Source organism: Ranitomeya imitator, chromosome 4 (genome assembly GCF_032444005.1).
Source record: "Ranitomeya imitator isolate aRanImi1 chromosome 4, aRanImi1.pri, whole genome shotgun sequence".
NCBI lineage: Eukaryota > Metazoa > Chordata > Amphibia > Anura > Dendrobatidae > Ranitomeya > Ranitomeya imitator.
Genome location: NC_091285.1, coordinates 647,467,986 through 647,494,031, shown reverse-complemented (window position 1 = coordinate 647,494,031; position 26,046 = coordinate 647,467,986). Strand labels below are relative to the sequence as shown.

Sequence of the window (26,046 nt, the reverse complement as noted above, 5' to 3'; positions counted from 1 at the left end):
TAAAAATTCCAACTGCATACATTTATTATACAGATCTGAAAAGGTTGCTGTACTTTGAGAAACAGCTGTATAGTCCTTTGTGAAAGTTTAGTCTCAGTCTTTGCCTACTTAAGTGTCTCTCTGTAACAATCTTAGGTAAGGAATGGGGGCCTCAAACTGTCCCTGGAACTGGGACCCCCCTGTCCCGGAGGTACTCTTGAAGGTAGAGAGGCCCGAGTCTTCGACCTTACTATGCTCCTGTTAAACCCTGATCTGTCACCTCCCCCAACCCATGAAGCTTTGGACAGAAATGTAATGTAAACAAGACACAAAGACAAAATATGGATAACAGAAAACCTCTATCATACAAAAGCAACAACCAACAATAGGAACGAGGATAGAGACAGGGAGGAATAAACTAAATAGGAACAAGGACCAGGAGATAAACACACATGTACTAAAGATACCAGAGAACACTACTACAACAACTCTACTCCAACCACTTATATGTGCTTTGTTAAATCCACCTTAAAACCTAAATATTGCATCCTCCCCATGTCACACTCACCGGGGTCCTGAACGAAATGTCATTTAAAACTACAGGACCCCCACTATAGAGAAAATTCTATACATCGTATGAACCAGATAGCCTATTTGGGCCTTCTCATGCTCTACGGCTGGGGTGAACAATTACTGCTGCATGTCCCATTGTAATTCTCAGGAATACATGCCAACACTCCTTGTTTTGCCAGGATAGACCAGAATACTGACGTTCAAAAGGATCAAGTATTATCTAAAAGTGAGTAGTCCTACGCAGCTTGTGATCTCACGTGTAGTACAGTCACATCACAGTCACAGTCACATCGGGAGATGTGACTGCTTTACCCGGCCTCCGGCGATACAGACAGGAGATAATCGCTCCCGCAGTGTAACACTGAGCTGCCGTGAGAGTTCACCAAAGTTCATCAGCTCCGGTGCTCTCACTTACAGCACTACCGCTGTGTGAGAACTTTCCCATGCAGCAGTGCCGTAAGTGAGAGCACCAGAGCTGATCAGCTGATGAACTCCGGTGAACTCTCACGGCGTTCAGTGTTACACTTCGGGAGTGATTTTCTCCTGTCTGTATCGCCGGCGGTCGGGTGAGATCAACGTGGGACACTCGGTATTAAATGGACTATGGCGAAAGGTGAGTATATGTTTGTTTATTATTTTTGATTGTTTGCAGGAGACACGGGCATCAGGGATAAGGTGTTCGGTGAGTATCTATTGTGTATGTGAATATAAGTGTTTTGATTTTTTTTTTTTTTCAATTGAACACAGGTGCTGGATGATGAGACTATTCTCCCATCATTGGCTCATGCTGTCTCTGTTATATATGACAAAAGACGTAGCCAGATAGGAGTAGTAGTCCCATCAGACGATGTCAAGATGAGACCACTGGGGAATGAACTGAGGCTGCGTTCCCAGCCGGGCTGAACTGCGGTGACCTCAGGACTGTGGGAAAATGCCAGTGATGAGGTCACAGCAGTTCAAGGTCAGTGTCTTCACAGCAGATCACCGAGAAAAATTCTCAGAGTCAGAGAGGGGGGATTGCCCTGTCATGAACTGGTTAATAAAGGCTGTGATGTGAAACTATTGGGGTAGCTTAATCCCCTCTTGTCACTGAAAGTTGGGGGAGATAGCTGGCCAACAGCTTTTATATGTGTATGGGATTCCTAGTCACGGATTTCACTCATGTGAACCCACCATTCACGATAATAGGAGATTTGTGTCCCTTTTGTCCCTTTCCTACTAGTTATCACTTATCCCGCCAATCATCCATTCTCTTACACCACAGCATAAACACTTTAATGAGCAGGTCATAAAAGCATTTTTCGGAGGCAGATTAACACCCTAATAATGAAGCCACTGTTACCTGCAACAGTAGAAAATGAGGATCCGAGTCCCTGCAGAGACCTCGCGAAGAACATAAGGGCATATGAGCGAGCGAAGGCGAAAACTGAGGGAAGACAGAGGGGAAAAGTACAGTTTTCAGAAAATGCACACGATAATATGGTGTGGCGTTAACCGCAGGTTGTTTTGTGGCCAAGATTAGAAAAACACGGTTTGCCTAGTTTTTTTTTTCTTCCAGAAATAGTGCCACTCCTGTCCATAGGTTACATCTGGTATTGCAACTTTACTTGAATGAGGCTGAGCTGTGGCACTATTTCTGGAAATATGTCACATTTTATAACTCTGGAAAAGCCCCATTAAAGATTTATCGAGTCATTGCGATCCTCCTGTGAAGACCAGCCTGTGGCCGGCGTTCATAGGAGATTGTAGTTTTAGCTATACATATCAGTGCTGATGTATAGCACAAGAGATCAGATAATCACAGATTTATGTTCCCTAAGGGGACTATTATATCTATTAAAAATTTAAAAAAAAAATATGTAAAAAACCCACAAAAGTTCAAATTACCCCCTTTTGCCTCTTTAAAAATAAAACAATAAAAAAAAAGAATACATATATTTGGGGTATCGCAGCAATCGTAAAAGTACAATCTATCAAAATATAAAATAAATTTATCTGATCAGTAAACGGCGTCATGAAAAAAAAAATCTAAACGCCCAAATTACGTTTTTTGGGGTCACTGCCAAATTGCAAAAAATATAATAAAAGGCGATCAAAACATCATATCTACGTGAAAATGGTATCTATAAAAATGACAGCTCAGGGCACAAAAAATAAGCCCTCACCCAGCTCAAGTTCCTGAAAAATGAAAATGTTACAGCTCTTGGAAAATGGCGACAAAAGCGACAACTTTTTTTTCTTACAAATTTCCGATTTTTTTTCACCACTTAAAATAGAAAAAAACTCGTACTGACCCAGTGAATTATATTTTCAGGTCACTTTTACTGTTTAGTAAAAACTCAAAAGACAATTGTGAAATTGCACTTTTGTTCCTTCTCCAACAATGTCTGACTGCTGAAGAATTCTGCTGAAAGCTAAAATCTGCAGCTTGGATTTGTTCTCTATTCTGGCTAAAAGATGTGAAAAGTCTCACAAGTTATTTCTTTCATTATATTTAGGGTTCATAACATTTCTATTTTTGAGGGTTGTGGACATGTAATAATAAAATGCATAACTCACTTAAAGTAGACAGGAACAGGATGACGAACCCACAGAACATTGGTATATCATATCCGACCCTAAGAGAAGAAAATAAGCATCAGGTCCAGAAATGGCCATGGCTAATCATCTTCCTGAAGCTCCGTCTTGCATAACGTCCCCGGCCCATTAATATATTGTACCTGCTGGTAATGATTCCTACTATAGGGTTGAATAGAAGTTGTACAATTGCTTTTGATGCAAACAGGAGACCGACTTGGACATTTTCATCTTGTAGGACGTTTGCCTCCACGTTGCAGCTGCCATTTTTCATGACTTCCTGGGTCTTGGTCGCTACGACTTGTTGATTTGAATCAATAATTGAGAATGTGGAGTTGTCATATAAAGAGTAAATGGTAAATGAAGAGTTGGAAGCAGAAGGTGAAGATGCTTGGACCACAGATGTGTTTTCGTTCTTGTGTTCTTTCTCATAAAGGAAACTGGGAATGATAGGAACTAGACAGAGAGGATTCAGTATTAGATACAAATACATGAATGGTGGTCAATATTAAGTTGAAGAAAAGTTTGGCTACACCCCAGTAGAGTATCTCAAAAGTCAAGATAACATCTATGAATACCGACCCTACCCTTAGCCACAGTGGGTACCAACAGAGACTCAAATGAAAGCTACTGTGTCCCAATGCAAAATCTGTAACAGGGCAACATTTACAGTACCATGGGCCACTTATAATACCGGTGTCTTATTACAGGGCACAGATCCTTTAGGCTACTTATGCACTCCAAGTTGGGTACCAGCCCTTGACAATACAATAAATACACAAGCCTGCCAAAAAATTTTAAATGGTTTTGTGGGAGTCTTCAGAGTGATTTTTTTTTCATTTCAATGCCTCTTTATGAAAGCCACCCCCCAACCACACTATACTTCCAGCCCCCTGAGTGTGCATCTTGATGTTGCGCTCAGAGTAAGGCTTCCTGTGCAGGAAAAAACAGTACTTGTGAGATGCACAGGATCATCAGACACAGCCAGACACCCCATACAGAAGGCAGAGGAAGGTTATTACCATCACTGCCTTCCTGATCACTATATACACACTTTTGAATCACTGACAGTGCTTTCTTCTCCGGACCCAGTAGTAATTTGATTGCCTGATTTAGGGAGGGAGCAGGAGCTACTCGGTCCTAGGAGAGCCAGGCAGCAGTGCTATATATTCAGAAGGCTGAATTTTTTCTGTAACTAGGACTAATATACAAGCCCTAGTTACAGGGGAAATCAGGTAAGCAAGGTGCACTGGTTCCTGCAGCTCCAATTGGTCACTTTTCATTGAATATGAATTGCGCTGTCATTTTTTAACATGGTCATTAGCTGGCATCCATCCTTCTATACAATCAAGAGTATACAACATAACATTACTTATTACGTCTTATCATATTTGGTTGTTTGTTGAACAATGCTTTCAATTCCTACAGTAAGACTACCCTTTTTTTTTTTTGCTCTGGGACACTCACTTATTGGGAGAATGGGCATCCGATGACCCCTATTTGCCTTTTTTTCCGGCCACCACATTCTCCATAAACTTCAGTGGAGAGATAGATATGTCTTAAATGCTCTAAGACACATAAATACAGACGTGATACATGTTATTGGTCTGATAACCCCTTTAAGATTGGAATTTCACGTTAATAAACACGTGGAACATCTCTAGAGACAGACATACCAACCACTGTGAAAAGCATATTATCCAGTAGGAGAGCTACAAAAACCACTGCAAGGGTGACCTGGCGGGAGCCTCTCTTCTCATTCAGCCACCTGCATAGGCCGCACTCCATCATGGCACCACAGGGACCACCTTTCAAAGAGAGAAGAAAAAAATGTATTCTTAATTAGAAGGTCGAAGTTGGTCACATTTATATTTTAAAGAGGATGCCCCCTGATAACTTTTTTTAGTCTATTGACTAATTAATGTGCAAAACAAGAATCTAATCTTTACTTTCCCTCCCCAGGTCCAGCAATTCCTCTCCGCTGCTGATCCAGTGTTTGTTTATTTACTGCAGCTTTGACTTTACGTCAAGGGCACTGCAGACAATCACTGAGCTCATACCTCAAGGGCACTGCAGACAATCACTGAGCTCATACGTCAAGGGCACTGCAGACAATCACTGAGCTCAGCTCAGCAAGGTTGCTGAGCTCAGTAATTGGGTGCAGTGCTGTCATCGGGATGTTACTGCAGCTAGTCAACAAAGACTAGACCAGCAGCAGAGGGGCATCAATGGAACCGGGAAGGGTAGCAAAAAAGCTCCGCTTCTTATTTTATGCATCATTGTTGAAATTTCTGTAACACCCGGCAAAGTAATTAAAGGTCACTTGAGGCTTTGTTCCCACATAGCGTAACAAGTATTTTTTTACGCAGAATATCTACAAAGTGGATGCATTTTCATGAATACTCGTGTCAATTGTGCATTTGAAGACACAGCTTAACTGCAATTTATTTGTGCATTTTTTCTTTGCAGGGTTTATGAGACGCTTGAAAAAATGGCTATAAAAACACAATTGCATTTTTTTATTTCTGCACTAAAAACATGCATAAAAAACACAGCATCAAACCTAAACGAAACACGCATCTTAAAGGGGAAAGAAAAAAAGAAAACGCAAAATACTAATCAGAGTGTTATTATTTTTAGGCAAACACCTGCAGTAAAAACTCAGAACTTCTTCAGGTGGAAACATGGCATAAAATTAAATTGAAAAATAAAATAAGGATTTTTAGGGGTATTTTTTAAATAAATCATCGGTAAAATATCCATATCCAACATTTATGAAAACTACGTTTTCAACCAATGTTTTTATTACTATTACTGCAATAGATTCTACAATGAAAAAATAAGCTATTTTACACATTTCCATCTACTTTGTGTCTACAATCCTAACATTTAATAAAAATAAAAAGCTAAAATAAAAATCATTTATAAAATGTTTTATTCTAAAAAATAAATAGACGTCATCGTCAGGAATGTGAGTGTTGTCACCGGGCCGTGTCTACTCGTCAACTGGATTTGTTCTTTCGTCATCACAGCTATATGAGGGCTGATTTTTGTTTGTTTTTGTAGGATGACATATTATTCTGGCACCATTTCGGGGTTCATATCATATAGTGAAATCTTTTTTTATTATTTTTTGGGGGATAGAAATGTAAAAAAAAAAAAGCCACAGAAAATCCACTTACGGTATGTTGCATTTAGTTTCACATCATTTACATGTTAACTCTATTCTGGAGGTCAGTATGAGGACGAAGATGCTTCTTTGTAGGATGACTTATTTTATTATGGCACCATTTGGGGGAACATATGATGTAGACAGTAGTGCAGCTACTGAGGGGTGAAGGCAGAAGGTGTGATCACACTGGACCCCGAGCTCGCAGGGGCCCACCCGGAGCTACAGCTACTCTAAACTGTATCTCCTTGCACTACGGCTCAGCCTCAATGATCTGTAGACCACAGGTCGAATTAAGACTGTGGTCTACAGAAAAACATAGAGACGCACGGACGAGGCGAGGGAGAGGGGGCGGAATGTTGACGTCATCATGCTTGTACTCTGCTTGCCCTGGCGCATTGACAACACCTCGTTGCTCCGCCCGCCCCGGGTCCTATCTGCCGGTGGACTCCTCAAGATCCATAGTTAGATGAATATGAGATATTTTTATTTTCATAGTGCTTGTGGGAGGACTACTGGGGGCCTTGCATACAATGGGGGGACTGGAATATTGGGGTTCCTGCATACAATAGGGGGCTGCTGGAACACTGGGGGCCTTGCAAACATGGGGGAACTATTGGAATACTGGGGGCATGCATACAATGTAGGAGGGCTATTAGTGGGGCCATGCATACAGTGTGGGGGGACTTTTGAGTGCCATGCATGCAGAGTGGGGGAGGATACTGTGGGCCCTGAATATAGTGTGGGCGGCTACCTGGGGCCATACACACAGTGTGGGAGACTACTGAGGGCCATCCATATAGTGTGGGGGTATGAATGGGGGGACTGCATTCAGTGCGGAGGGGCTATTGAGGGCCACGCATACAGTGTGGAGGGACTAGTGAGGGGCCAAGCATACAATGTGGTGGGTTACTGGGGGCTCTGTATACTGTGAGGGACAACTGGAATACTGGGGGCCCTGCATATAGTGGAGGGCTATTGGAATACTGGGGGCCCTGCCCAGTGTGGGGGGCTACTGGAATACTGGGGGCCTTGCATACAGTGTGGAGTCTACAGAAATACTGAGGACCATACATACAGTGTGGGGACCTACTGGGGGGCATGCATACAATGTAGGAGGGCAACTGTGTGCCATGTATACAGTGTGGAGGAAGCTACTGGGGGCCCTTTAATATAGTGTGTGCTGGGGGGGCTACTGAAATCCTTGAGGCTGTGCATACAGTGTTTAGGCGCTATTGTGGGGCCATCCATACAATGTGGGTGAGCTACTAGGGGTGCGCATACAGTGTGGGAGACTACTGGGGGCCATCTATAGAGTGTGGGGGGACTACTGGGGGCCCAGCATACACTGTGCGGGGTGATACTGGGGGCCATGCAAAGCAGGATTTAGTCAATCCTGCTTTGAGCAGGGGGTTGGACCAGATGACCAAGGAGATCCCTTCCTGCTCTAACATTCTATGATTCTATGCATACAGTTTGGGTGTATACTGTAATACTCGGGGCCATGCATACAGTGGGGGTGTCTGGGGGCCATCTTACTGTATGGGGGGACTACTGGAAGGCATCATATAATTGGGGGACTACTGAGGGCCATCATACAGTGTGAGGGGCTACTCATGTCATACATCATACAGTGTGAGTGCTAAGTTTATAGTTTTTGTTTCTTTTTTTTCATACAATTGTGGTTAAATATATTTATATTTATATATCTGTCACATTATTTTGGGGAGCAAATTTTCTTTAATTATTATTTAACAAAAGAGCTTTTTTGCTGGATGAGCTTCTATTTTCTGTGGCATTGTTTGGGACATATAAGTCTTTCAGGGTTGGATAATTTCCCTTTTTTTTCAGGAAGGTAGGATAAGTAATATCTATTTTTATATAGCCTGTCCTTACACTTCTGTGTACGTTTTAAAAGTAAGCTGTCACTCACAAAAATCATGGCCAGTATTAATCAAGGTCTGGTTATGTGATTGCAGCCAGGTATGTTCCTGCGTTTCAGAGAAAACACAGTTTTAAAAAAAAAACAAAACACTTATAGTAGTTAAAAGGAAAAAATATTGGTATGGTTTATTAGACTAACATCCTGCTCCTCCGTCAGAACCAATATAATGTTAAAGTGACCCTCCAGGTTCCCAATTTCTAGGTTTGTTTGCCTCAGTATATGTGAGACAAATACCTGATCACCTATTTCTAGTTTCATAGGGGTAAGGTTTCTCATTGGCAAAGAGTGACATGCCAAGTCTGGCATTCCAGTATGAGGAGACTTAAACGTCACGTAAGCTCCTCTGGGAAATTACATATGCAAATTTTCTCTTCAGAGAGGATGGGGACTGGAACTCTAGTGCCACCTATTGGAGGTAGCAATCCTACAAGTCAATATCAACCCTCTAACGAGCCTTGAAATATGACAAACTAAGATTCTGATTGACTTTTATCCTAAGTCATACTGCAAGGCTCGTTAAAGGGTCGATAAAGATTTGTAGGATGGCTACTTCCAATAGGTGGCTCTAGCGTTCAAGTCGTCTTTCTCTCTGAAGAAACAATTTTCACATTATTTTTCTTGTTTAGAATTACTGTACCAATGCTAGAAAACTGTAAAGGCAATATAAATGAGAATAAAAAGAGCAAGGCCAAAATATCATATAAGTGTTACTCCATAACAATCAGAAATGAAACAAAGGTATATAAACAAAAAGTATTTTTTATTTGAGGTACACAACTATATAATACAAATGAAAAGATAATAATTAAAATCAAGAAGCAATGAAAGCAAGGGGAGGCCCATGAGAGACACAGAATGATGAATAGAAAACAATATAAGAGGTAGCAAAAAACTAACAAGGAATGATGATACTGTATGTACAGTATATGCAAAAGGTTAACATCAATGCAATTCTAAGGTTAGATCTCTAGAAATTTGGTGCAATGTAATACACAAAATTAAATAGTAAAGTGATAAAGATGCATTATAGTAGGATATTTACTATTGCTGCACTGGAAATGAGCTACACATGCACGGACTTTCTGCTCCGGTTGTTTTATTTAAGAAGGGGGGCAGGACTACCATGGGAGGGGCCAGCCTGAACCAATCATAAGACAGGAGGTGTGTCTCAGTCTCCCATGGTCTCCCTGTAGACATGGCATATAAGTTGCAGTCACAGATTACACCTCTGTAAAAGTGGGGAAGAGCTAAAAACAGGCATTCAGCAAGAGCTGGAGGAAATAAGGCAGGTGATCACGCTCTGTAGGTAAATCGAATCATTATGCATGATTACTTTTGTCTCAAGGGCGAAGACTCCGACAATTTCAATATAATGTATTGAAATCTATTTGTCTGGGGTGGTGGTGGGGGTAATGTTTTTTTTGGGGGGATTGGGATAAAAAAAATTGTTTTTTTAGGATTTGTTTTTACATTCACATTGCATCTTTTTTTTTTAATTCACATTACATTTTTTATGGAGGTTCATATAATGGCGAAGATAATAAATTATAGTATAGTTATTTAGCTTCTATTTACTGTATAACCTTTTCAGTATAAATATATGCTTTTTTATGCACACTCCTTCAGGCAAATTAATGTTTATATGTCATCTACCAAAAAGACACAGCTGTTTATCAAGGTGTTGTCTAATCCTCTATCTTCAGAAGTCGTCCTGGAAATCAGTTGTCCGTGCACCGTATTCCTGATCGGCCTCTGCTGTGCTTGTATTATACATAGCAATCGTTCAGATTGGGCGGAGCTGCAGGGGGAGGGGTCGGTAGCCTGAACCAATCATGAGACAGGAGGCGTGTCTCAGACTACTACAGACTCCCTGTAGTCATTGTGGCTAAATTGTTGCCACAAATTAGAGCTCTGCCCAAGTGGTAATGAGCTAAAACCAGGTAAGCGATAAAAGCAAAAAATAGCAGGTGATCACACACTGACCAATTCCTACAAATGCTCCACTGGATCTCAAAGGTGAGGACCCAACAAGCATCTCTCCAAATCTCAGCTTTTATAGGTCTCTTGATGACTAATATTTTTTAATGGCACCATATTGAAGCACGTAACATTTATTGTAATCTTTTTATTATTTTTTTCTTTGGATAGGGATGAAAGAAAAAAAAATCCAGTACTTTTTAAAGATTTGCCTTTAGGACATTCACATGTTAAATTTATACTGAGTACCAGAACAATGATAATAAAATAATGGGTACATTTATTTAGTTCTAAGGATGAGTGTGTCTTTTAAAATTCAAATCCACTAGCATCACCGAATTTTCAACACAAATTTGATTTTCGGCAAATAAATCCGCCTCAAAACTCAATGATATAAAGCCTCTAATTAATCAAAAAAGATGTGTATAACATTTTGAGGTTTCCTTGCACTTTATCGAGCTCTTTAGCACAAACACATCCTCGGTAAACCAAATCTCTGACTTTCACTCCTTAATTGCCTTGAGTCCCAGTCCAAATCCCAACTCCACAACTGCCCTGCCTCACTACTGAGCATGTGCATAAAGTGCAGCACAGATTCATCTCAGCTAAAAGCCCAGATCCTTAGATCAGGAACAGGACAGACATTTATAGGATATTTCATAGCGTTCCCAAATTCTTATGAAAACATTTACAGCACATCCTGCACTGAACCCAATTTATTATATACTAGATGGTGGGCCGATCTAACGCATCGGGTATTCTAGAATATGCATGTCCACGTAGTATATTGCACAGCCCACGTAGTATATTGCCCAGCCACATAGTATATTGCCCAGCCACGTAGTATATTGCCCAGCCACGTAGTATATTGTCCAGCCACATAGTATATTGCCCAGCCACGTAGTTCACATAGTATATTGCCCAGTCACATAGTATATTGCCCAGCTACGTAGTATTTTGCCCAGCTTGGCCAGTCACATAGTATATTGCCCAGCCACATAGTATTTTGCCCAGTCACGTAGTATACAGCACAGAGCCACGTAGTATACAGCACAGAGCCACATAGTATACAGCACAGAGCCACGTAGTATACTGCCCAGTCACGTAGTATATTGGCCAGTCACGTAGTATATTGGCCAGTCACATAGTATGCTCCATATCCCTGTTAAAAAAAGAATTAAAATAAAAAATAGTTACATACTCACCTTCCGGAGCCTGCGGATCGAAGCGGCCGGTTACCGATGCTCCTCGCGCGCTCCGGTCTGAAGATTGCATTACAGTCTCGCGAGATGATGACGTAGCGGTCTCGCGAGACTGCACGTCATCATCTCGCGAGACCGCAATGCATGCAGCGGTCACAGGGGCGTCGTGAGGAACATTGGTAACCGAGGCTCCGGAGGGTGAGTATGTAAGTATTTTTTATTTTTTTTAATTATTTTTAACATTAGATATTCTTACTATTCATGCTGCATAGGCAGCATGAATAGTAAAAAGTTGGTCACACAGGGTTAATAGCAGTGCCGAGTGCGTTACACCGCGGTCAACACTGTCATTAACCTTGTGTGAGCGCTGACCGGGGGGGAGTCCGGAGCGGGCACTGACTGCGGGGAGGAAGGAGCAGCCATTTTCTTCCGGACTGTGCCCGTCGCTGATTGGTCGTGACTGTTTTGCCATGACCAATCAGCGACTTGGATTTCCATGACTGACAGAGGCCGCGACCAATGAATATCCGTGACAGACAGAAAGACAGACAGACAGACGGAAGTGACCCTTAGACAATTATACAGTCATGGCCAAAAGTATTGACACACCTGCAATTCTGTCAAATAATACTTATTTTCTTCCTGAAAATGATTGTAAACACAAATTATTTGGTATTATTATCTTCATTTAGTTTGTCTTAAATGAAAAACACAAAAGAGAATGAAGCAAAAAGCAAAACATTGATCATTTCACACAAAACTCCAAAAATGGACCAGACAAAAGTATTGGCACCCTCAGCCTAATACTTGGTTGCACAACCTTTAGCCAAAATAACTGCGACCAACCGCTTCCGGTAACCATCAATGAGTTTCTTACAATGCTCTGCTGGAATTTTAGACCATTCTTCTTTGGCAAACTGCTCCAGGTCGCTGATAATTGAAGGGTGCCTTCTCCAAACAACCAATTTTAGATCTCTCCACTGGTGTTCTATGGGATTCAGGTCTGGACTCATTGCTGGCCACCTTAGAAGTCTCCAGTGCTTTCTCTCAAACCATTTTCTAGTGCTTTTTGAAGGGTGTTTTGGGTCATTGTCCTGCTGGAAGACCCATGACCTCTGAGGGAGACCCAGCTTTCTCACACTTGGCCTTACATTATGCTGAAAAATTTATTGGTAGTCTTCAGACTTCAATATGCCATGCACACGGTCAAGCAGTCCAGTGCCAGAGGCAGCAAAGCAACCCCAAAACATCAGGGAACCTCCGCCATGTTTGACTGTAGGGACCGTGTTCTTTTCTTTGAATGCCTCTTTTTTTCTCCTGTAAACTCTATGTTGATGCCTTAGCCCAAAAAGCTTTACTTTTGTCTCATCTGACCAGACAACATTCTTCCAAAACGTTTTAGGCTTTTTCAGGTAAGTTTTGTCAAACTCCAGCCTGGCTTTTTTATGTCTTGGGGTAAGATGTGGAATCATCCTGGGTCTCCTACCATACAGTCCCTTTTCATTTAGACGCCGACGGATAGTACGGGTTGACACTGTTGTACCCTTGGACTGCAAGGCAGCTTGAACTTGTTTAGATGTTAGTCGAGGTTCTTTATCCAATATCCCCACAATCTTGCGTTGAAATCTCTTGTCAATTTTTATTTTCCGTCCACATCTAGGGAGGTTATCCACAGTGCCATGGGCTTTAAATGTCTTGATGACACTGCGCACGGTAGACACAGGAACATTCAGGTCTTTGGAGATGGACCTGTAGCCTTGAGATTGCTCATGCTTCCTCATAATTTGGTTTCTCAAGTCCTCAGACAGTTCTTTGGTCTTTTTTCTTTTCTCCATGCTCAATGTGGTACACACAAGGACACAGGACAGAGGTTGAGTCAACTTTAATCCATGTCATCTGGCTGCAAGTGTGATTTAGTTATTGCCAACACCTGTTAGGTGCCACAGGTAAGTTACAGGTGCTGTTAATTACACAAATTAGAGAAGCATCACATGATTTTTTGAAGGGTGCCAATACTTTTGTCCACCCCCTTTTTTATGTTTGGTGTGAAATTATATCCAATTTGGCTTTAGGACAATTCTTTTTGTGTTTTTTTCATTTAAGACAAATTAAATGAAGATAATAATACCAATAATTTGTGTTTGCAATCATTTTCAGGAAGAAACTTAGTATTATCTGACAGAATTGCAGGGGTGTCAATACTTTTGGCCATGATTGTATATATAGATTTTAGGAGTCTGAGTCTGTCCATTTTATACTGACTGCACAGCCTTGGTTTATACGCAGGCTGTTCAAACAAAACAAGTTGCGGCTTTCTCACACAGGTGGGGAAAAAATTATCTGTTTGGGAAAAGTCAAGAGCTTTGGTCTTTGCTAAACGAAGAAGCGATAGCTGTGCCCAAGGCGTTTAAAAATACCAGTAAATTGAAAGTTGGCACTGATCCATGCCTAATTAATTTTTTACAAATTAAAGGTTTTCCACTCTTGCAATGTGTAATGCTGGTGGGTGTGGACCCACTGCACCACGGGCTGGGCTTATACTGGAGGAGCGTGACTAAAGGTACCGTCACACATAGCGACGCTGCAGCGATACCGATAACGATCCGGATCGCTGCAGCGTCGCTGTTTGGTCGCTGGAGAGCTGTCACACAGACAGCTCTCCAGCGACCAACGATCCCGAGGTCCCCGGTAACCAGGGTAAACATCGGGTAACTAAGCGCAGGGCCGCGCTTAGTAACCCGATGTTTACCCTGGTTACCATCCTAAAAAGTAAAAAAACAAACGCTACATACTTACCTACCGCTGTCTGTCCTCGGCGCTCTGCTTCTCTGGTCTGGCTGTGAGCTCCGGGCAGCCAGAAAGCAGAGCGGTGACGTCACCGCTCTGCATTCCGGCTGACCGACGCTCACAGCCAGAGCAGGAGGAGAGCAGAGCACAGCACTGGAGGACAGACAGCGGTAGGTAAGTATGTACTGTTTGTTTTTTTACTTTTAGGATGGTAACCAGGGTAAACATCGGGTTACTAAGCGCGGCCCTGCGCTTAGTTACCCGATGTTTACCCTGGTTACCAGCAAAGACATCGCTGAATCGGTGTCACACACGCCGATTCAGCGATGTCTACGGGGAGTCCAGCGACGAAATAAAGTTCTGGACTTTCTTCCCCGACCAGCGATCTCCCAGCAGGGGCCTGATCGCTGCTGCCTGTCACACTGGACGATATCGCTAGCGAGGACGCTGCAACGTCACGGATCGCTAGCGATATCGTCTAGTGTGACGGTACCTTAAGTGTCTATCGGGTCTTCACTAGGGCTTCTAATGGTGAGGATAGGCTGGACTGTTGGTAGACATTAGGCACAGGTTTGAAGCGCGAGTACGAGGTACAGGAGGGTGAGACAGAACCATGGTCAGACGGTCGGGATAGGCAGCACCGGTTCACAAAACAGGGATAGTGAAGTGAAACTGAGTGGGTAAACAGGCTGGGTCAATAACGGGAGACAGAATACCGCAGTCCCTCTTTCTCGGTGGGGGAACAAGAAGCAGAGCGCGCCGCTCACCTCTCTGCGCGCTGCTCTGGGTTGGCACCAACTTCTCTGCTGCATGCTCTTTCACCCTTTTGTATCCCAGCCCTCCTCAGTCAGGAGGAAGGTCCACCTCACTCCAGCTTCCCCCAGGCAACAGAGGAAGGTCCGCATTGCTACAGCTTCCCCCCGAGAACAGAGGATGCAGCCTTTTCAGTTCCGGACCCGGCAGGCAGGTACCCTCAGTGCTGTTGTCCCCCTTACATATGTACATCACATAGGAGACACTAAGCTGGTGAATACATCACAAAGAATACACTGAGGCTGCTGTATACATCACATAGGGGATACAAAGCCTCCGATGTATAGATCACATAGGAGGCACAGACTGAGGTATATACATCACATAGGACACACTAAGACTATTGTAAACTTCACATAGAAGACACTGAGAAAATTGTTACACATGGAAGAAAGACAATTATAGCAGATAAATAGGAAAGGGTTCTTTACAGTAAGAGCAATCAGACTGGAAAGCCGACCACAAGAGCTAGTAATGGCAGTTACTATAACAGCATTTAAAAAAGGTCTGGATGCGTTTTAACAAAACATGACATTGTGAGTTATAAATAATCTAGAAATATAAACTATATAACTTTGAAGATAGGTTGAACTTGATGGTCCTAGGTCTTTTTTAACCTATGTAATAATGTGAACTGTACATTAGGAAAATGTTTGATATGTAATTCTCTATAATATTATTTTACAAGTAATTTACCCTTATTTTTTTCTGTGTAAAGTGCTAGCTATAAATCCAATCTCTGGATTTAAAAAGTGCAAAACACTCCTGAAACACTTGCACGTTTAATCTGTATTTCTTATGGTGCCTAAGTGAGGCCATAATGATAGGCGCCTGCTTGGTAATACTGTAAGTACAGTTATTTGCCTCTATAATGAAGTGAATTACCAATGATGAAAGGGTTAATACTTGGGTCCTGCATTAGTAATAGCCCCTGTAGTAACCATGATAACTGTTATGAGGTCATAAACAAGTGTGATAAAGAATGTTCCATAATAGAAGGCTGCACTGCCACGATCAGCACCATTACTGATGCACCTGAGGACGCCGAGCTTGACACCCCATGTAATGTGCGACCTTGGTGAAATTTGGAGGTTCTAGCAGGGAAAGGGGTTGTCTGCTTTAGACACCCCCAGGGCATGGGAAGGTAACCAAGGGGGGTCCCCAGCACAGGATCCCCTTCTGCTACCCTCTACAAAGAGCGGCTCTCCTTTGGGAGTTCATGGAAGCACCTATGACTTTAATGGTTGATAAATTGAGATGGGAGAAGGGGGGGAGGAGGTATTTCTCCTATTAGGGGTTATCCATTATGAACAATCCCTGCAACCAAAATTCTAAATTTATGAGAGGTGGACCTGGATCTGTAAGGAAGAAACGGTTCATCCATCTGGGCAATCAGATCAACTAAATTGGGTTTAACAACCAATGTGGTGACCGATATCGCAGCCAGATCTCTCCCACATCCAATTTATCGCATTTATAGTCTATATTTGTTGTGTCGTTCTCTGTAAATCTGGTAAAATGCACAAATGTTAAAACTTGTTACATCTGTTATATATCGGCAATAATTCGCTAAGCCCAAGGGAAGGGCGATCCTTCAGCCATGGTCTCCTAGAGGTTTCCACCACAGGGGTTTTTCCTCTCCTGAGTGCTGAAGGGTGACTCTTCGTGAGACGGGGGTTGTACCTTTTTTGGTGTCCTGTGAATGTAAATAAAATTGAGAACATTTGACACCTAATTACAATGCTTTGTGTATTTATTTTGTGTGCGTCTGTGTGATTCATTTTGTTTGGGAGTCGAGGTCCATCACATGTCACTGTGTCATAGGGCCGGACATCTGCCGGCCACAGTTTTGCCCCAGGTGTTGCTCCTGCTCTGCTGAATATCATGGAGCAGAGAGGACAAGCAATTGTGCACTCATCATTGGAATAAGGACTTATATGAGAGCACGATTACAAGCAGCTTCCTTGCCTCATTCACACAGTGAGTATTTTGGCCAGTATTTTACATCAGTATTTGTCAGTTAAAAAAAACAGACAGGAGCAAACACTGAGAAAAATAATAACTGAATGACTTTCACCTCTTCTGTGTTTTGGGTCCACTCCTGGAGTCTGTTAACAAATACTGATGCAAAATATCACCATGTAAAAGTGTTGTAAATCCTTACTGACTTCATCTTTACATCGATGACAGTGCTGCAGTCAGTAACTTAGCTCAGTGATTCTGTTTGAGTTGACATCATAAGCTGCTGAGCTCACTAATTGTCTGCAACGCTGTCAATGTGAAGTCAGCACTGCAGACAATAACAGATACCATGGGTGGCACCAGAGATTCAGCCCTGGAGCAAGGGAGAGTGTGTAAAGTACAGGGGAACAGAGATTTCACTTTCTGAATACCCTTCATAAAACCGATGCATTTCGAACCAGGACTAAAAACGTTGTAACATTTGAAACGCGTTGGTTCTCATAGAAAGTGTTCACGTCAACCTTTTGCAAAGTTTGTATATTTTTTCACTTTGTTAATGGGTTAAATTAAAAAATTACTGTATATTCTGGAAGCTGGATCCTTTACCGTTCTTGCACTTGTTTACTTTTTTTAATACTACAAAAATTGAGGTGTGTTGAATTTTTGAAATCTTGCAAATTATGTGTTTTATTTGCAGGATTTCCCCATACACTTTAATGAGATGCCGAATATTCGCATATAAAAAATTCATATGGGTTTTTATTACATTTCAGCAGCAAAAAAAATGGATGTAATCCACATGTACACATAACATTATCAATAAAGCATTATCAAAGCTCACAGCAAACAGGAAGTTTAGAAAACAAAGTAATTTTAGTTTAAAAAATTATATTCAAAAAGAAGCAAGAGCGAAACTGAAAAAAATGCAAAAAAAACATCTAAAAAACAGTCAAAAGGCAACGAAGAAACAGAAATAACCTAATCTGGCAAGTTGAAGAATGAAATTCTGCAGGATATCTACAGCGTCAAAATCTCACCAAATACTCATCGTAGAAGCATACCCTTAGAGGGTAATTTCACTGATTGTGAGATGGGAGATGAGAGACAAGTCTGCTGCCAATGGGAGAGAATTTGTGGTCTAAATTATGAGATTGTCCAGCTAAGAAAAAGTACACAAAAACCCCCAAAACAAAACATTTTGATATGGTATCTTGAAGAATACTAAGGAATATAGGGGTGTCCTTTGTCCGTGATCCTCTTGGTCAGTGTGGTTACAGAGAACCTGTCTCGCTCTTGCCTCTGGACGGCTGTTATACCCTGCAGTAACCGACAATCCACGGATATGAATAAGCGCTGTACTGTGATCGGCAGCCAGGGCCGTAATCATGGCCCACATAGGTGTCTGCTTTAGGCTATGTGCACACTTTGCAGATTCCACTGCGGATTTTTCCGCAGCGGAATTGCAAAATCCGCAGTGAAAACCCATCGCGGTTTTTACTGCGGATTTATCGCGGTTTTTACTGCGTTTTCTTCTGCGGATTTTCAACTGCAGTTTTCTATTGGAGCAGCTGAAAATCCGCAGAAAAGAAGTGACATGCTGCGGAATGTAATCCGCAGCGTTTCCGCGCGGATTTTTCTGCAGCATGTGCACAGCGTTTTTTGTTTCCCATAGGTTTACATTGAAATGTAAACTCATGGGAAACTGCTGCGGATCCGCAGCGGTCAAATCCGCTGCGGATCCGCAGCAAAATCCGCAAAGTGTGAATATAGCCTTAGCGTGCCATGACCACCAGCATCACATATGCACAGTCCCACTGTCTCACTTGCCTGGTTCTCAGAGGCCTCCCTTAGACCCAGGGACACTTCTTCACATAAAGAGACAAAGTCCAATTCCAACTTAAAACATAGAACTTTGTTTGTTTCCAATCGCAGCATTTCCACATCAGTTACACAGTTCTGCACAGTTCACATCCTTCGCTTTCCCTGTGCTCTTCCCTATGTCCTTTAGGTTGTACCCGGTTTGTCCCGTCCCAACCAGTACTACAGCGTACCACTGTACAGCTTTGCTACGTTCAGGAATTCCCTTGTCCGTTTTGCCCCAGACATAAGGGCATCTGCTCAAGTAGAAAGCTGCCACGTTTTGGAACGACCTGCGTTTCTGTTCTGCGGTGACTTCTGCTATCACCTCTGCTCTCACTTCTGCTGTTTCTGCTGCTCTCGCTTCTGCTATTCTGGATGACTGAGCTTCACCCTTAACGTTACCTTACGTTACACAGGCCCAGCTGACCTGCCTGGGCTCCCTAGCCTGACTGACCCAAAACCAGGAAATCCTCCTGTCTTACCCACAGTTGGCCACTCCTAACTGTTACTGTTCCTGAGTTCCTATCTCTAATCTCAGTGTGCTATAATGCCCCCCTCTAGTAGCTAGCCAGGAGCTGTTTAAAATGTACAGAAACTGGCCAATACCCATCACCATTTTTTTTCGACCAAAATTTTGAAAATTTAAGAGAAGTGACAGTTTAAGAAAGAGACACAAGTCTCCTTTAGGAGCCTCTAAAAGCCAGCAATGGTCTTTGTCCGGCACCAGACAATGTAAAGTGCTAAAGAATATATATGCCCTATCTAACTAACAATTTGTGAACGGACATATATGCTGACAAGGGAGAACTGAACGCTGGACTGGACGTGGTTACTGACTGTTGTGTCTGTGCAACTGCAGGTTGTGGGCAAGAGGCATCAGTGCCTCCTTCCTGGACAGCAAATTGGGAAGGGTGTAACACAGGGGAATTGAATTACTCCATGCATTTAAATCAGGTACATAAAGCACCCATCCGGAGTAACTTCACTGATTGCAAGAAATGCAATTTGTAAAACAGTAACAGACCTACATAGTGTCCTGATGGCACCGAAAAATGCTATTTTGACAGCATGGAATCTCATTTATTCAGGAAACTTTTTTGAAAGTTTTTTTTCCTCTTAATACAGTATATTGCAATCATCATATTGTATATCACTTACAATTGCTCATTTAGCTTTTCTACCCAGCTAATTCTTCTCTTTTCCATTAGCTCTATATAGATGTAGAATTATAGTTCTAATGATGACTCATGCAGGGAAGAGAGGCTTCCTGTTTCTACATAGAGCTTAGAAGGATTCAGCTAGTCTGTTTTTATTCACATGATGTCATAGACTTAATAGAAAAGAAAATAATTAACTGGGAAGAAGGGAAAAATGAAAGGCAGAAGGGAAAAATGAGCAATTGTAAGTACACAGTGCCGTATAATATGATAATTGCAATACATTAAGAGGAATGCGTTTTAAAATTTAGTTTCCTTCAGCTGACACATTTTGTGATGCCTTCAGATATTATTGCTTTTCTTCTAGAGTTTATTTAGGAGTCTGGTTCCTGTAGGAAACTGGGCTCATAAGATGTGTTTCTCTTCAAGGACTGCAATGAGAAATCATATCTATCCCCTTATATGGATACATTTTGGTCAATGAGTTTTAAATGATTTTTGTCATTTTTTTGGTCACGATGTACATTTTTACCATAAGTGCGTTTTTTGTTTGAAAGGATTGAAAAAGATCAACATTTTCCAACTTCTACCTATTTGACATTGAAAAGTGGACAGCATTATGATGCCTCACGGATAGCGTCAATTTATCTATAAAAAAAGCTGTATATGTGAGCATGCCCATAGACTATAATCAGTCACAGCACTTGAGCAAGCACTACAACCAGTGTCGGACTGGGGTGACAAGGGCCCACAAATAATATTGACTTTGGGGGGGCCCACTTTTCACCTGCATGCAAATATTATACTACCTTCGTTCACAAATTTACCTATATCTCTATACAATAATAAACTGGGTAGCGTGGTTAGTGAATGATGAGAAGCTGCTTTTTTCTGTACAGAGCAAATCAAGTGAATTATGTCAAGTACTGCCCATACAGTGGGGTTGAGGGCCCACATTGCACAGGGGTCCACCGGGGGATTCCCCTGTTACCCTGTGGGCCAGTCCGAGCCTGGCTGCATACATCACATAGGAGATACTGAGACTGCGATATACATCAGATGGAAGACATTGGGAGTGGTGTATATACACATCACATAGGATACACTGGGACTAGTATATGTACAGTACATTGAAGACACTGGAACCTGTGCATATACACCACATACTGTAGGATACTTTTGGACTGGTGTATATACAACCGAGGGGAGCATAAATCAGATCCTGGCGGCGACACAATTGAAGCCAAATATATTTTTATAAACTTTAACTATCCTGTCAGAGCCCAGGCTATGACAGCTCTTCCCAAGACTGCTAGAGGGGATTTACATAAGGTGAGATCTGTCAATCACCTACAGCGGGGTGGGAAGATCCGACCGGGGTTGGCGCTGGACTAGCCTGGCCTTGGTAGGATATTTAAGGTTTATTTTATCTCACACACCGGAGAGTTAACAGAAAGTTACCATCTGATTCACGCTGCCCACGGTTTGGTCAGATTACAGGTTTCTTTTATGGTGTTGTTACTGCAGTATTCAATTTACAGAACACACTGACTCTGCAGGTCCAGCACCTCAATATATCACTTAAATATTGGGATCATTATTCAGGTGAAGACTTTCGCTCCCATTTTCAGGGTGCTTTAGCGATTCAGTACTACACCACAATCAGATTAGGCCTTTTTCTATCCCTCGGCTGTAAGACTCTAAAATTCCCCACTACTTGCCGTACCCTCATCTTTTATAATCCCTTACAAACTGGCCGCACTTGACCCTATTTTCTGACAGCATCAAGGCATTTTATGGAAGCCCGCTTGGCGACTGACGTCATGAGACCACTTTTTCACTGTTGCAATCTCCAGCAGAGTGAGCAATGGTGCTGGACATTGTTTTTTTTACATCCACGTAGATTGAATTATGGGTTATTCAAATTTGCCGGAACCGAAAAATTTTAGGACATTCAACTCAAAGTCGATTTGCAGTGGACCGAACCGCTCACCTCTACTTAGTTCTAATTCACTATTAACCTTTTCAGCAATGGTGGACATACCATTGGGGCAAACGGGGCAGATGCACAGGGGCCCAATAGGTTAAGGAGTCCACTTCCATCTTAAAGGCAGTTTACATGTAAGAGAATGAATTAGTGAAAAATATTTTGGTGTTTTTACTAGGGGCAGCACGGTGGCGCAGTGGTTAGCACTACAGCCTTGCAGCGCTGGGGTCCTGGGTTCTATTCCCACCCAGGACAACATCTGCAAAGAGTTTGTATGTTCTCTCCGTGTTTGCGTGGGTTTCCTCCGGGCACTCCGGTTTCCTCCCACATTCCAAAGACATACTGATAGGAATTCTAGATTGTGAGCCCAATCGGGGACAGTGATGATAATGTGTGCAAAACTGTAAAGCGCTGCGGAATATGTTAGCGCTATATAAAAATAAAGATTATTATTATTATTATTATGACCTTTGGGATAACAGGGACCCATTTGTAGTTCTTGCATAGGGACCCTCTGCTGTCTGTGTCCATCCATGCTCTTCAGTATGCATATATGTTACTTCTGGGCACCTCTCTCACACAAGTGAATCTTGATAGTTAATTCCCAAAACAGAGAAAGCTGTTATTAACCCATTATAAGCTGTAGTAAAACAAGCCTGGTCAGTGCAGCTGTATAAGGTCCATTTACACTGCACGATTATCATGAATGAGCTCTCCTAGGTCATTTCCCGAACATCTTGCAGTTTAAACAGGACGCCGATCACACAAGAAATTAGCAAAAATGCTTCTTTGTTGGTTGAAATGATCTTCTGGTTTGCACGAAAGATCACTCTTCTCGACAGCTGTATAAGTAGGACTTGTGCTGCCGAGAACAATGGCTGTCTATGCGCACTGAATGATCTATTACTGATCAATGGGCATCTGAAACGAGATCAGCCTGTGTTAATGTGCTAATAAAACACAATAGAAATACATGCAGCCGCACACTCAGGTCCCGAGTGCCGGCGGCAGTGCCGGGTATCGATGTGAGAGACTCGCGCGAGTTTCTCGCATTGCACTCGCAAGTGTGACCCCGGCCTAAGCAAGATTGCCTTGCGCAGGTGTGTACTTCGGAGGACAGAGAATGAACTTCAACCCAATATTGAGGACAGCATGCAGCCAGCGGGTAAGGAAAGGGTGAATCAAACACCCGAAAACCTTGCCCATATGACCGCAAACCTGTCCCGCCAAATTCAGGTGACAGGTTCCCTTTAAAGGAAAGTACAATTCTAAACAAATAGTAGTAGTAGTCAGATAAACAGCTGATAGGTAAGTCCTGTTCGTTAATTAAGCACTTTGATGAACATATAAAATAAAAAAAAGTAACATTCATTACCAGAAAGATAAATTAGTAGTCCAGGCATCCACCACACCCGACGTGCGTATTGCAATGAATTGCTTCGTCCACTGGTACGATTCCATTCATACTCATAGTTTCGTAGTTTTTAAGGTTGACAGTAGACTTAAATTGGTATTCCCATCTCCAAAATCCTATCCCAATCTGAAGTAGATATACTAATAATAATATTAGAAATATTAGAAATGTAGTATAGTTTTTCTGATTTGCTTTGTCTCTTTCCTCATGTGAAGGACTTTAGGCACATGGCAGTAACGTCTTGCGCTCCCATTGTGGTGCACGTTGAAGTCAACTGCCGGCTTCGGAAGAGGATGCCTCACCGCCAGGGAGCGAAGGGAAGGTGAGTAGAATCTTTTCTTTTTCTATGCATTAAAAAACAGCAGCAGAATGGAGGAAATATACCCGGATGGTTAATATCTATGCCAGGATAAGAGACATATATACAATGATGGGCGATATATATACCATGATGGGGCCAACACGAAGGTGAAAACAATGAAGAAAACAAAATGCTGCAACATAGTCCATACGTTTGCGGGGAGCTGCACTCTCTGCAGCACCACAGGTTCAGTCTTTCCTCCTCTGGACTCAAACCACTGGAGAATCCTTTCTCCAGACCGGCTGACCGAAGACTGCCTCTGGAGCCAAGCTATTTAAGCCAAAGACCATGTGACTCCTCCCCCATGTGACTGAACGCAAAACTGTGACATCACACAGGTCCTGTCAGCAGATGGCGGTGCCGATTCTGCAGGTGGAAATAAGGTGGACATCCTCCCACCCACTCTATGGATGTCCACATAAAAACCAACCCATTTATATAACTTAGCTTAATCCTCACAACACCTAGTGTGCTGGAGGCTTCCACATTACTGATGCCAAATCTCCCCTCCAGTACTTTACCAGTGACTTTGTCACAGTGTTTATAGAATTTAGAATTCTTCAAAGGGCCCATGCATCGGACCAATGTGCGGGGGAGGGGGAGCAAGTCCAAATTTTGACCAGGGACCCAAATGACCTGTGCAGGATAAGGCTCCCACTACACCTATATGAGCAGCAGTTCGCACAATAAGCTTGTTTCATTATGGACATACACAGGAAACATCTGATTTCATTATCAGGCTAGCCAGTTTATTATTACAGTATTTAGATGAATATTTACTTTTGTGAAAGAGGGTAATGTAATCGTTGTGTGTAGCTGAACATTAGGCCCACAGAGTGAATGTTGCTTGTGGGCCTTTGGCATCCTAGTCCAACACTGGCAAGAAATGATTCAGAATGAGGACTTCACAATTTCTCCATAGAGGATAAATTATAAATTGCTCAAATCCTGGCATTATTGAATTACTTTTTTAGAATCCACCTAAACTGACATCCCAAGCAAGGAGATCACTAATTAGAGAAGCCGCCAGGAGCCCATGGTCACTCTGGAGGAGCTGCAGAGATCCACAGCTCAGGTGGGAGAATCTGTCCAGAGGACAACTATTAGTCATATACTCCACAAATCTGGACTTTATGAAACAGTGGCAAGAAGAAAGCCATTTTTGAAAGCCATAAGAAGTCCTGTTTACAGTTTGAAAAAAGCCATTTAGAGGACACAACTAGCATGTGGAAGAAGGTGATCTACTTAGATGAGTAGAACTTTTGGGGTTAAATACAAAACCCTATGTCACAAAGTGACTATCCTGGTGTAACACGACCTGATGGGTCGGTCACAAAACGACGGAACACACAAGGGTACACCAGGGACACTTTAACAACGGAGGGCCCTGACGGTAGGGAATGGGAAATGGACACCTCCTGCACTCACCTGAGGCTGTGCCCTGATCTTACTACCGTCCCTATAGGGGTTCTTTCAGCCCGTCGCCAACCAGAATACCTTGTCCCTCACTTGCCCTGCTCTAATCCCTATGTAGGGAACTGGCAGGTGAGAGCACTGGTCCCACCACTGCACTAATACAACACAAGGAGAGTAACACAACAAAGGGACAAATAAACAATAACACCACACTTAGCTTTCTTTGCTGCAATGCACCGCACAGCAGAGTAAGGCACCAGGAATGAGATTCAGCTGCAGAACCAAAGCACTTAGCAAGCAGCAATTCCAGCAAGGTTGGTATCCAAAGGACCTGTATAACCAACAGTCAGCTGATGCACCAGGTGACCTTTTAAAGGAAGGTGGGAGTGGTCACAAACATCAGCTGACCCAGCAGCAATGCAATGCAATATCACCAGCGGCCACCGGGGGGAGAAATCTGCATTAACCCCCAATGACCAGAAAGGAAAAAACGTTTTAATCTGAAGGAAACCAGATCTGCCACAGATCCAAACATAGATCGTGACACCCTATGTGTGGTGGAAAGCTAACATTGCACATCACCCAGAAAACACCATTCCCACTGTCAGACATGGTGGTGGCAGCATCATGCTGCGGGGATGCTTTTCTTCAGCAGGTACAGGAAAGCTGGTCAGAGTTGATGGATAGTTGGATGGAAATAAATACAGGGCAATCCTGCAGGAAAGCCTGTTAGAGGCTGTAATAGAATTGAGACTGGGGCTTAGGTTCTCCTACTGGCAGGACAATGACCCTAAACATCCTGCCAGAGCTACAATGGATGGTTTAGATCACAGCATATTTATTTGTGTGAATGGCCCAGTCACAGTC

General features: G+C 42.5%; 1 protein-coding gene across 2 annotated transcripts in view; it reads right to left on the bottom strand.

Annotated features, from left to right (window-relative positions):
• The window catches only part of LOC138674327 (chromaffin granule amine transporter-like), an 82,414-nt gene that overhangs the window by 54,870 nt on the left and 1,498 nt on the right, over positions 1-26,046 (bottom strand). For both annotated transcript variants that reach the window (XM_069762189.1, XM_069762188.1), the window contains 4 exons: positions 4,806-4,937; positions 3,273-3,585; positions 3,112-3,170; positions 1,895-1,978 (listed from right to left, as the gene is read on the bottom strand). In XM_069762189.1, coding sequence (XP_069618290.1) covers positions 1,895-1,978; positions 3,112-3,170; positions 3,273-3,585; positions 4,806-4,937 — 588 coding nt within the window. The remainder of the gene's footprint in view (positions 1-1,894; positions 1,979-3,111; positions 3,171-3,272; positions 3,586-4,805; positions 4,938-26,046) is intronic.